The sequence below is a fragment of the Galleria mellonella genome, unplaced genomic scaffold (genome assembly GCF_026898425.1).
Source record: "Galleria mellonella isolate WM207_F2 unplaced genomic scaffold, CSIRO_AGI_GalMel_v1 utg797, whole genome shotgun sequence".
Lineage (NCBI taxonomy): Eukaryota > Metazoa > Arthropoda > Insecta > Lepidoptera > Pyralidae > Galleria > Galleria mellonella.
Genome location: NW_026442156.1, coordinates 175,784 through 189,785, shown reverse-complemented (window position 1 = coordinate 189,785; position 14,002 = coordinate 175,784). Strand labels below are relative to the sequence as shown.

Here is a 14,002-nt window from a genome sequence, read left to right as displayed (position 1 = left end):
TTCCATGACTGTGTTTCGGTTTGAAGGGTGGGATATGGCAGTAAATTTACAGGGTACAGAGGAATAACACCTGAGTCCTCAGGAATGACAACGCATGGGAGGTATCATGGGTGAAACAGTATACTTTGTTATGTCCGTGGTACTGCTTATTTCTATAGGCGACTTTTGCCACTTTCTATCAGGTGGGCCGTCAGCTTGTTTGCTATTCTAAGTTGCATAAAAAAGTACTATGTAGATACTTAGGTACTTATAAAGTCCTATGAGTCAACGTTACATTATTTTACAATAAAAAAAACATGTTTTCAAAAGGACAATGAATTCCTAATGTAGGTTTATTTTGATCGCCTCTGCTGATATGGGATTGCTAATTGTGAAATCGCATGACGACTATGGTGTTTAACGTCGTGAAAACGTTTTTAAATTTTTGGCTGTTTTTTCTTCATAAGCTAGGTAACTTTGATAAAGACAAGTCACTTGTTAGAAATTAAGGGACGCTAATGGGATTTCGATGTTCCCATTTTGTTAATAGGAACGTGCAGCTAAGGCATATTGTCCTTATGTGGTATATTGTTCTGGAATAACAATGAACGACTCATAGACGTAGTATAAAATACGACTCATAGTTAACTGGTAATGAAATGCTATAAGGTGTTATGTCCGCCATATGTAAAATTTAGGTGTGCTTAAAGTTAAATAAATACTTTTTACCATCGTACAGCCCGCCATTGATATGGAGTTTAGCCTCATGCCTGGATGCTCCTTGTCGAAGTTTTTTCAAGGGATATATGGGGTTCTTCAAAAAGGGGTAAACAAGGTCTTTTCAGGGTCGGCAACGCGTGTGTAAGGCTCCTGCAGGCGTTCATAGGCTTCGGTAACCGCTTACTATTAGGTGGGCCATATGCTTATTTGCCATCTCAGTGGTATAAAAAAAAATAAGAATACAATGTGTTACTGCTCCTTTTATTATCTCTTTTAATTTAGATTTAGGCGACTAAAAGAACAAAATGCAAAAAAAAAAAATAAGTATGAAGCAAAAAACAAAATCTGTACCTATATGAATCCGTTTAGTAATTAGAAAAATAATAAGAAGATATCCCTTTGAGAAAGTGTCCAGCCGTGGAACGTTATAAGGCTGTTAACGATGGTATAGGTAGGTAATAAATACTTTAACCTATTATAAGTACTTACTGGACTTTATACTCCCATCTCCAAAGAACGTTCGATAAATAGTTATAAGTACATGCATTACCTTATAGATGTGCATTGTACTATAGTAAAGATAACCATAGAAATGTCATTAATAGCAATTTAGTTTTGTCCATGTTTTTATTAATCATCATACATAAAAATGATATCGTGAAAGCTCTTGTACTCACGGGATTTGACTCTACACCTATTAAGAAGTGAAAAAAGATTCATTAGTGAATATTTATATGTAAGTAATTACCTATATAATATTTAGATAATGGCCACTTGCTAGATTCATGCAGTGACACACCCACTACACAGTGAAATACAAAAACAGTATCATTATTAGAATTTAATGAAGAGAGAAAGCCATTAGGAGCAGGACTTGATTAAATCGTCGGTGAGCGGGTGTCGGGAGCTATGACGGCGGCGCCTTCTGTCGTGGACTAGCCCTAATCGCACCTACACGATTCTGATTATCCCTGATTGTTGTATCAATCATTTCCCCTATCAAATTATTCAGTGGACGGTAATTCTATCGCCTTTTCCTCGTAATGGCAGCGGAGATGGAACGGAAACGTTCGGCCGCACTTAGTCTCGGTTTGTTAACCGATGGATTGTAATTCATATGCTATTACTAACGAAAATTATATAGAAAATTGTCTCTGTAATACATTTGTTGGTTGAGATTCTCTTCATTAAACGTTTGTGTACCGTTAGAGAACGATTAGTTAGATACATTAATGATATGTTAACTTTTTAATGTAAGTAGATACGCAAACAGTTCTAAAATGATACATTTACAATTTTAGCCAATATTGTCTGTATTGTGTAATATTAAATGACACAAATAAAATATAGGTGTATTAAAAATAATTAAACATAAATTGTGACTCTTTTGTAATTTATAATATTGTAGTAAAGTATACATCACGGGACGATTTTATTCACAGAATTAATAAACCAGGATATAGAAGACTTTTACGCTTATTTGATTTGAGTAACAAACATGTAAACAGCCAAATATCTTTACAAACTTTAACATTTATAATATTAGTAAGATTTGAACGTATCAGTTTTTGGCAATAAATAAATAAATAAAAGATCTAACGACGCGTCGCTAACTCCGATCAAATATTTTTTAAATAACTTCAAAATATCCTACGTTTTTTCTTACAACTAAATTGACCATTATTTTAGTAAAGAATTGTAGGTACCTACAAGCCCACGACTAGGCTTAGAATTAATGAAAAACAATAATAATTACCTGCAGGTACGGAATGCTTGAATAAATAGAATACTCAGTTGGTAATCAAGTATCTTTATCAGGATCTAAAACCGCTAATTTGCGCTGTTATCCCATAAATTACTTGGAACGCCACAAATTGCCTTGTTTTTGGTTAATAAAATTAGGTACACGTAGCTAACGAATGTAAATCATTGAGCAGCATATTTCCCTTATCGGCCGCGTGTAACCAGACGATTAGCTATGCAAATCCATGGAATTTACCTCAGTGTTAAACGCTACCCTACGATATTGGACTATTTAACTATAATAGTACAAAACGGTTCTGGTGAAACTGTTTATTGTAAAATAATGATATTGTAGAACGATATTTGTGTACATAGGTAATTTTTTAATAAATGATAACAAAATAGTAACTTAGCCTCTATTCTTGTCTTACATTGGCAGACAACAATAAGTTATGGTAAGTAAAAGAATGAACTCGGATCTATTGGCTCATTATGATAGATTTGTTAGAAATTAACCAAGTTTCCAGGGGGGACCGTGGGGATGTCGACCTGATAATCGTTACGGATTTATAAATAATGTAAGTTTATTTTTTGTTCTTAAATAATATTGTAGTTCTTATATAAATATTTACGAAATAGATATGTATCTAATTAATATCAATAGGTAACTATTTGTTATGATACAATATTATAGTCTTGACATAGATAAAGTAATGAAAATGAAGAAAGTATCTGCTATCTACATTTCTATCATTAATTATACAAAAGTAGCTCATTCTTACTACAATTTGACTTATTAAATCACTCCCCTTATAACAATTATGGTAGAAAAAAGCGTTATAATTCGTTGATAAATATCACTAATTAGACGGCGGAGAGAGTGACAAGTACAAGAGCCTCGAATTAGCGGGGACACAAATTTAGCTGTACAGTTGTCTAATTTAATTGGCAATATGCGGGTTCCCACAAGTCAGAAAGTCACCCCCGCTCATTACAGCGCTCCAAATTTTCCCAACAATTAACATGCGACGTAGATAATTGCAGGTGTGCCGTGGCACGCAGTAAACGCTCGACACAATCACGCCATGCCAGACAGCTGTGAGCACATGCATCATTGATTTATTTTGGTTACGAAACGCTTTAAACCACATACATAGGTAGGTGCTATTTATTGCCTGTAGAGTATAATACTAAGTAGTTTTTATTTTACGAGAAGGTAAGAAGTTGTATCTCATTTGTTTGTTTTCACATGAAAAGCTTTACAGGGCAAGTAGAAAAAATTGATTGGTAAATAATACTTACATACCTATATCTTTTGCTTTATCCATTTTAATAATTCGTGTCCTGCAAAGTAACTAGGTAACACAGCATCTCGATGTTTTCTCAGATATTAAGTAGAGGTATAGACCTATACTATATATTGTTATGGTTGAATTATAAATTTCAAACTTTGCTTTAACTAAGAGTTCTATTAAAATGTCTTGTTAATATTTACCTAAGTATAGGTGATAAAGTAAATTTTGTTTATTACCTACTTGTTATTTTAATCCATTCGCATCGATTTCTCATTTGTAACTATGAGTGCTTAGATACCTACACAGCGATAAGTATATAATTACAATTATACCTTTAAGTCACGGTAATTACTTGACTTCTACTGTAATTGAAAAACTTTTCCATCGATATAAGTCGGCAAACAGTCGAAAATTATACTTTCTTCCACATTTCGACAATCTGAGATTTGTATCGGCCATATTTAGCGGTTATTACTATTTGAACTTTTAATAATCGTCGTCAGCGGTATATCTGGATATTTCGTGTTGCATTACAGTATAATGACTCGATGAAAGTGTAATTTAAAAACTTACAAAGTGATTACACTGTATTATAACTAATAAACTTTCCAATAGCCGATGTAGGTATAGATGGAATAAATATGTTTTTATATCTAGATGCAATATAAGTACATATTTGTATAGAATTTTATTTGCAACTAACTTTTTGATTGTTATTTGGTAAGCGTGGATTTTAGAAAAAGGAAAATCAATGGAAGAAATTTTTAGACGGTATCTAAAGATAAAACATACTAGTTTTTAAGTGAGGCCTTCAGGACTCTTCTTTCTTCATAACTATTAAAATTACGTCCAATTTGATGAAGTAGTTTTTGCATAAAGCCGAAAATATAAAGATAGACAGAATTTGTAAAAATTATCGTTTTGGTTTCTATTGATCTTATTAAGACCTCTTTATATTATTTTTTTTAAACATCTCACATATATCCCTTCTGGTTATAATTTTATTACATAAAACATTTTCCTAGATGTACCTATTACAAAGCTGTTGAGTAGTTATACCTTTTTAAAAAAGTACCTACGCTGATAACTACAAAAATCAGTCTTGGACATAATGCTGTTCACGTACTGGTGGTGCGACGATAGATATGCCTGCGCCTTCTCGAGTTGCTTGTGCAGCTGGGCGTCGGTGAGCTCAGCAAGCAGCTGCTCGCCGCCGCGTAGCACCTCCATGTCTCACAGCCGGCTCGCCACCTTCTTCCCGCGGGCCTTGACAAGCCTAAGGCGGATGGCGAGACTGGTGTGGTTGGAGGGTTTAGCGCTGGTGGTGTCGAGCAGCCCGTGCAGCTGGTCCTCGGTGTCCCCAGCAGGCAACTGCTCGAAGCCCCGCAGTAAGATATATTATATATTAGATATAGTATAGATAGTTAGTCCCTATTGCAATCAATATACCCTATCAGGTCGACCTCGTTGAATTCGTCATGATGGGCTAACTGATCTGCCTTTTTACCCTCACTATTAATCCTTCACTGGTGCTTCTTCCAGTGTATATCGATAGCGCAGGCTGGGTTATTATTCTAGTATCATCCATTAAAAAAATATATATATACCTCTTAGGTACCTACATATTTGTATGTAAAAAGTAAACAGTATTACCACTTATTCACTTCAATCAACTTATAATACGAGTAGCTAAGGTTTTCAATTTAACACGATATCTTCCTTAAAATAGAATATTTTAAAGTTTTTTTTTTTGCAATCGTTTGCGTTAACCTACAAATACCTATTGTTAGTTTTTGTGTTACAAAATCTTATTCCTTAAGGCATTATTGCTATATGAGAGTGAATTTAATTTGTCAGAGGTTAATTCAATCAAATCATTTCTCAAAAACAATCTCGAGTGGGAGCAGTGCTAGTTGAAACGTTTTTAATTTTTTTTTGTAAAAGTGCAACACTTTCTCAGCCCCCGTGAACAGGCGTGGAGTGCCCTTCAAAAAGCTACCGCGTTTAGACAAATGAACAGCGTTGCACCCTCTATGGCACACGCCAATCTACAATGATATAGAACATTCTAGAAATGATATACAATAGGAATTTTGTATACATGGACTGTCATGAAACTGGTGGTATAGTTTTTATTTGTAAAACTAATACAAAAGTAATATGTTTACAAACTTTTATATTTATAATATTAATAAGAAATAAAACTGAAGAATAATGTTCGAAAATTGTATATTTTGTGACCATATCATCGTCATATTAGCCGTCAATCATCCTCTGAACATAGGCCTAAACTACAAGAGGGGTTTTGCAAGTAGTTAATAAGTTTGGCAGGTGGGTTGACAACCGCAGTTACGCTTTGGTGGTGTTTTAAGAGGGACGCCGTTGTTCATCACTCTATCATTAAGTTTTCTTAGTCACCTCTTTTTTTTGTGATATTAAAATAAAAAAAAAAATACGTATTCTTTCTATCTGTAGATTTTAATTTTAGATGTCATTTAATTTATTTATACAAGTATTTGATGGTAATAAAGAAATTCCAAATTTATTATTTATAAATTTTGATATCTCATCATTAATTTTTTAATTCCCCAAATCTTTGTCCATTGCTAAACATAGATCTCCCTCATATTACGTAACAAAATAAGTCCTTACAACACTCTTGACATCGCCTCTCCATCTCAAGGGATGGTTATCCCACACTATGCTTGTGATATAAATGTGATTAATTTGTTAATATTTTTAACTTAATATATAAGAATTTATTTAAATTAACCACATATCCATAGTAATTCCTACTCATTGTAACGTTTGTAATGTACTTATTTTGATAGAAATTAATTACCGTACGGAATTATTTAGTAGGAAAGTCGATTCCAGTACAAATAAAATTCTATGCACCACACAATACAAGGCTCTCACAAAATGGCGGAACTCGTAGGATACAATAAATCAATTGGAGTGGGTGGTTGACTTTTCACTCAAATGTGTGGTTAATTGTAACCGAAAATGACTGTTGATCGAGCCACACTTAATTTGAGTGGTGCTTTAGTTGTTTGTACTTTGTAGGGGTTGCGTTATATAGCGTAGGTACAGGGTGTGGCGACAAGTAAGTTCTGTTCTATTGATATTAGGATCTAATATAGAACTTATCAAAAGTTTATATACTTATAAATTTTCTACATTTTATTGGATTAATATGTCCTTTTGACTTTAAAAGATTGATTTTAGTTCACCCTAGTGATATTAGTATAGTATTATATTATCTGTGCCTGTTATATATTCTGTTGCTATTATTATTTAACTTACCATACTTAATACTCACTGAAAGTAAACGTTAATGATATTCAATCTAATTATGCTTATGATAGGAGGAGGCTATATTTTTATGTAGGTGTATGTTACACAAGATCAGCATCAATTTCTTAATCGATTTTGATAATTTATTTTTAATCATTAGAGTTTATTCTCGTGTTAGTCCCATATTAATTTTGTCAATATTAATGTTGCTGTTTATCGCAAAACAAAATTTTATATTGTAAGCCATACATTCTTAGATTATTCATCATGTAGTAATTGTTCAGAACATATTTGATTAAATATACATACTATTATAATTCAATGAATTTAATGCAGCACTATTTGTCGTAAGGAAACGGTAAAAGAAACACAATATACCTATTCTCATCATCTCAGCCGTAATCCGTTCACCGCTGAACATAGGCCTCCCTTATAAACTGTCATAGGGTATGGTCCTGACCCACCTGCATCCACTAACTCCCGGCTAAGTGAGGTGCCATCCTAAACTCAAGAACTTTTCTTCCTCATTATTATTATTAGATCTACACATAGAATATTTTTTGTCCTAATCCACGTGTGCCGTGGGATACAGCTATTATAATACTATAAGATGTAATCGTTACCTACGCTAATAAATTTTATTGTAATTTATGCTAGGCCACTGTCTTTGATATAGGTGTAAATAACATCCATTTGGATCCAATCTATTTAACTTACATATAACATAACGTGAGACTGTACTTTCCGGGCGTCATGTATAGTGTCAACGTTTCCGCACCCTCTCGCGGTAAACCACTAAAACAAAATTACACTTTAATTGTCCATTTACGTCATTTGACTTTGTAGAATATTTAATTGGAGCGATTATTGTTAGTAACTTCACGTTTGTTTGTTACAATTCGTTGCCATGTATTTAATAATGTTTTATTGAAAATTACTTATTATTGCTACAATTTTGCAAATAAATATAAGTATGTGTATTTTATAATAATATATTCATAAATTGAAATTAGGTAAACATTTTTGTGTAGCTAAAAGATATTGATTCTATACTAAATTGATTTTACCGTTTGTACTCTTTTATTTATTCAAATATTATAATACCATATAGATAAGCTTCTTTAAATAATAATAATTAAAAAGAATATGTCTACATATTTTATAAGAAATAATTCATAATTGTAACATTCGATTTCTGATTTTGATATTCTGATATCAAATAATCAATATTAATCATTAGTAAATGTCGCTTGAAAGTACTAAATTCCGACAGCTTTGTTTAAGTCACAATTCTAGAAATCGACTATTTACAATTATTTAATTCTCTTCAGGCCAATATATTTCAATCATTTTCTTGAGGCGATCGTCTATCGGCTTTCCCTTAGGTGGTTGTGGGCCCAGCAGGAATACGAATTTTTCATGGCAGTCCATCATGCCGAGGTACATGTTCTCCACTATTTTTAGCCTCATGGGGTAACGATGAAAATCGGCTAGGTCTAATTTTGCTATAACAGAAATACAATCAATAAATTGAAATTTTTTACAATTCAAGTGATATTATAATTAAAAATAGTAAAGTGAGTACTTAGTTTGGAAATATATAAGCTAGAGATTGTCATAGTTGAATAAATACATTCATTTTGTACATACGAGAAATAACAATTCTAATGCATACTTTTATAGTAATTTTCCGTACTTCAAATAGGATACGTTTTATCGTCACGATATAATACGAAAGCAAAATGTAGGCAACTGTTATGTCGACGCTTTTAATTTACATCGATTGTAGATAATATACATGTTCATGATTACGGAAAATTAAAAGCTCTACAATTGCATACATTTTACTTTCCTATTGTATTGTGACGATAAATCGTGCCATATCTTGGCGTGGTGTGGTAATTTACAAAAGCACCTATTAGACCTCAACTCTCAGTACTGTCCTGGGTTTAAATGTTATGAACAACAATAGATACACACAATCAGTACACCTACATGTAGGTACTAGGTTGCATAATTCTGTAGTATGGATAAAATAACAATGACAGAATTATTGATTGGAATATGTATCAGTAATTTTTCTTCAACGTAGCATTTGTCTACGTGTAAGTCAAATTTCATGACGGTTGGCCGAATCTATGAATTCACTTTTACATTCGTAATATTTGCAAGGATGTAAGGAGATTTCATATTAATAAAAACTGTAATTATTTTCCCAAGTATTAATGTAGCTATCTCATAAATGTCACAAATGTAGAAACTTATAAAATTTTTGAAATATTAATCCCTTATATGACTAGACCGATTTAAATGAAATTTTATACATAAATCGATAATAGATTACTTTAACTTATATAGATAGAGTACGTATTATATAAATTAGATACCTGTGGAAGGGGGCATTTGCAGAGTTCTATAGGACCCGTCACCTTCCAGTCTTTCCAGATAATAATCCCGGGTTCTGTTGGACTTCACATCAGCACAAGGTATTTGCATTTTTAGGGTTAACTTTTCCCATTTAAGATTTTCTACGTACTTGCCAATGAGGTTTGATAGATCTTTGCGTTCCTTTTGGAAAAATAGTAACATAAATTAAATTAAAGCTAAAATGAACTAACTTTAAAAAAATAATAATAATAACAAGTAATAAACATTCACCGTCATTGCAGGAAGTTGTCTACTTCTAAAGGTCCATATAATGATATATAGGTAAAGACAGATGTCTTACTAATACATTTTATATGTAATATAAAATTTAAGATCTACAACAGTATAATTTTTGTCATTAACAGTAAGATATTTGTATAAATTTCCATTAGTTATATAATGGTGAATTTTGAATAATGAACCCTTAAAATTCTTTAAGTATCGAGTAAAAATTGTGAGCATCTACTATAATTCGAGTTTATTATTTTTATGGCGTAATCTTGTAGTAGGCTGACCCATTCCTAATGGCAGTCTATGAGGCAGGCCTATGTCCATCTATACTATCTATCTAAGCAATAGGAAGAAGGAATAAATGAATGGAAGAATGAGCGCTATTATTGTCAAGTAAGTATATAGTATTAATTACATTTTCTGTGACTGGTACTATCTGGATGCAGTGTGATTCTCCAGAGCCATTTGATTTTTCTGTGCTATAGTGCAGTAAGTGCCAGGTGCCAATAGCCTGGCTGTCGTTGAAGGTGAGGCCATTGGTGAATTCTTGGCAGTTGGGTAGTTTGTCAGGAGACTTTGGCGCGGCCGACGTAATTGTTATTACTGCGAACCCTGCAAACATATATTTTGTGGTTATTTTATGTTTTTTTTTTACAATACGGGGCAAACGAGTATGCGGCTCACCTGATGGTAAGTGACTACCGCCGCCCATGATCACCCACAACACCAACGGCATTGCAGGTGTGTTGCCGGTCTTTTAAAAAGGAATATGGTATTTTCTTAAAGGTTATGTTGTCGTATCGGTTCGAAAATACTGCTGCTGGAAGTTGATTCCAAAGAGTGGTTGTGCGTGAAAGAAAGTGCCTTGAAAAATGCACGGTGGAAGATCGCCACTCGTCCAGATGGTTGGGATGAAATTTTAGTTTATGGCGGGTTGTACGTTGGTAAAAATCAGCAGCAGGTATCAATCCGAACAATTCCTCGGAGCACTCCCCATGATAAATTCAGTAGACAGAGATGCAACATCTCTACGCAGTTTCAGTGGGTCGAGTCGGACTGTAAGGCGCCAATCGTCAACAATTCAAGCTGCCTGACTTTGAATGCGGTGTAAGGGTAGGAGCTGATACTGTGCTGCTGATCCTGCCCATAGGTGAGAACAATATTCCATATGTGGCCTGACTTTATACTGCATCTATTATTTAGGTCCATTTTTTTATCCGGTAAAAATTATCTTATCTAAGGAATAGGATAGTTTTTAACTCAATAGTTAACAATCATTATATTATTTCAGCCGTTTACTATTCTCTGTAGAACAGAGGCCCCCCCATAAGGGGGGGGGGGGTTGCCAGTAGTTGCTTGTTATAAAAGGCGACTAAGGGAACTTAATGGCCGAGGGATGAGCGTCCTTCATAAAATATCACCAAAACCCAACTGTGATTGCCAACCCGCCTACTAAGCGTGGCAAATATTGGCAAAACCCACCAATAGTGGGATGTTTATGTTCAGTAGTGGACAGTTAACGTGTTATGATATGCCACGCTTGGCAGGCGGGTTGGCAATCGTAGTAGTAGTTTCGTGATATTTTAAGAAGGATGCTGCTACCCCTCACTCGATCATCAAGTTCCCTTAGTCGCCTTTTACGACACACATGGAAGAGGAAAGGGTGGCTTATTGTATGCTGGGGCCACATGGCCTTACTTACGGCTACACGATATTAGTTAACAATATGTTATTAAAGTTGGTTGAGCATAAGGAGGTGTGAGTGAATGAATATCATGACACGGGATTTTAATTAAAGTTTAATGTCTGAAAGTACAAACTGAATTATGAACATTATATTAAACATAATTATTAATTATGAAATATTTTACTAGAGATCATGTTTGTAAATAACAAACTATTTATTTGTAGAATTCAAAATAGTAATAATTATTTAAGGGATAAATACCTGTAATCAAGCGATATAGTAGTGACATGTTGGTGCCAAGATCCAAGTACGGTAATGAACTGAATGAGTGACTTGATTGTGTTGTAAGGATGACAGGTCCTACACGGATAGAAAGCGGAATGGACATGGCATTATTACATGATTGTATAGGTTTTGAGCTCACTGTTAAAGACCTTGTGTAATGGTAGAGCATAACAATATGTCAATATAAATTTTTCTTTTCTAGGATGTCGTATGAGGTGGAGAAGATAATGAATAAAGCAAATAATTTATTATTAAAAAAATTGGAAATAAAACCATATATCTATACTAAGTCGCCTAATCAGCTAGGTGGGGGGAAAGGGATTGTTAGTAATGGAGACTGAGAATTCCATTGCTAGCAATATACCCAACCAGGTCGACCTCCTCGCGGTTCCCCCTGGAAACTATCATGGTTAATTCCTGATGAATTCATCATGATGGGCTAACTGGCCTGTTTTCATTCTCATCTCATCACCCTTCACTGGTGCTCCGGCAGCGTATCCCGTTAGCGCAGGCGGGGTTACCATACTATTCACCCATCAAAAAAAAATCAGCATAGGTTAATAACCTCTTTTTAAATAACCCGTGCACAGCAATGAGACTAATTGGATTTAATTGTTGTTTGTATATTTTGATTCATTGTTTGTATTGTATCATATTACTTTTTCCATACAATTCACAAATGGCAAATAAATTAATGAATCACCAGATGGAAAGTAACCACTGTCGTCTACTTGTATATTTGCACAAGAATGCACTCTTGGTTTATAGAAATACATTGTGACACCTATGGCATCTATTATGTGTTTTTATCTACTGTAACCTAAGTCTGGGTAGATTTTAGCATCTCCATAAGACTACAAGTGTATTATTTACGCATGGTTTTGTGCGATGAATGAGTGCACAGTAAACAGAATAAACGGGCACTTCCCGTCACGTCGTCCTTAGCAAATTGTCACCATAATTCCTAGTAATATGATTAAGTTCGATCCATATCTAGTTATGAAAAAACGGTTGAATTATATTTTTTATATGCGACTAATAACTTTGGATATTTAAAGAAAATTTTAAGATACATTTATTGTGTTCTGAAAACACTTGGAAAAAATACAGGAAATATTTGTTAATGCAACTTCGAACAACACCTGATGGAAAGAGGTAGCACAACTGTTTGGCGTCAGAAATATATAAATAAGTGAAATTGAGGAACCCATGCGAATGACTTTTGTACACAGTCTCCTTCCAATTTTAAAACCGTTATAATGGACTGTGTTTGCCCAATGAGATTGAATAATTGTTTGAAATCATTTTGACTTTATCGTAGTTTCAAGAAATAATTACATTTCTTAATGGTGTTTGGCAATAAAAGAGACGAGATTAAGTTGATACACGTCGTTTTGATAAAAAAATATTTTGCTGAAGTGGGTGTTATTTTACGGAATTCCATATCACTGGTTAGTTCATTAGAATTATTTTCTTTAATTCCGCTACCATTAGTACCTTATCCTGTGACTGCCAACAATTGAAGACTGACTACTATTACCAGAAGGTAAGTGTTACCCTTATTACCAGAAGTTCTACGACCTTCCTTATTATTTATTATTAGTCGAAAATTCATGGCTAATATGAAAGTTTGGGGGGGGGGGGGAAAGGGATTGTTAGTAATGGAGACTGAGAATCCCATTGCTAGCAATATACCCAACCAGATCGACCTCCTCGCGGTTCCCCCTAGAAACTATCATGGTTAATTCCTGATTAATTTATCATGATGAGCTAACTGGCCTGTTTTCATTCTCATCTATCACCCTTCACTGGTGCTCCGCCAGCGTATCCCGTTAGCGCAGGCGGGGTTACCATACCATTTTCACCCATCAAAAAAAAATATGAAAGTTTGTAGAATATCTGGTAATAACAAAAGTAGTCAATTTTCGAGTGTGGGTAGTCGCATAAATACTAATGGTAAAGAAAATAATTTTTAACAACCAGCCAATTAAAAATTTGTAGGCCAATAAAAGATCACCTTAAATTCAATGTTGGTAATTTTGATTGCTGCCAAGAAAAACTGTCTAACGTTCTAACGCTCACCTCCAATAACATTTTGTATAATAGGATCACCATTAAAAATTTTACACAGAAGCACCAGTTAGGCTAAATCCTGGATAGTCTAATTTGACTTTATATAAGTATTTGAGTATTTGTATAACTAGATGTTTTTATAGTGTGTGTTTGTATGCATGTATGATTCTGAACAGCTTAATGGGTGCCAAAAAATAGAGCTATCGCTAGATTTATATTAATTATAAATAAAACATATTTTAATGTTTTTCTTTAACTGTACCAT

General features: G+C 33.8%; 1 protein-coding gene across 1 annotated transcript; it reads right to left on the bottom strand.

Annotated features, from left to right (window-relative positions):
• Positions 1-8,095: 8,095 nt before the first annotated feature.
• LOC113522940 (uncharacterized) lies at positions 8,096-11,782 on the bottom strand. The gene is made up of 4 exons (XM_052901738.1): positions 11,641-11,782; positions 10,108-10,304; positions 9,422-9,602; positions 8,096-8,539 (listed from the first exon to the last, which is right to left on the bottom strand). Exons 1-4 carry the CDS (start codon positions 11,765-11,767, stop codon positions 8,352-8,354), a joined length of 693 nt encoding a protein of 230 aa, XP_052757698.1. The 5' UTR covers positions 11,768-11,782; the 3' UTR covers positions 8,096-8,351.
• Positions 11,783-14,002: the final 2,220 nt, after the last annotated feature.

Bases quoted from the DNA above. Each gene is read 5' to 3' on its own strand.
- LOC113522940 (XM_052901738.1), bottom strand. From the start codon at position 11,767: ATGTCCATTCCGCTTTCTATCCGTGTAGGACCTGTCATCCTTACAACA. The intron at 10,305-11,640 runs GTATTTATCCCT...ATATGTTTGCAG, and splicing joins ACTATATCGCTTGATTACAG to GGTTCGCAGTAATAACAATT. The intron at 8,540-9,421 runs GTATCTAATTTA...TTTCTGTTATAG, and splicing joins GCAAATGCCCCCTTCCACAG to CAAAATTAGACCTAGCCGAT.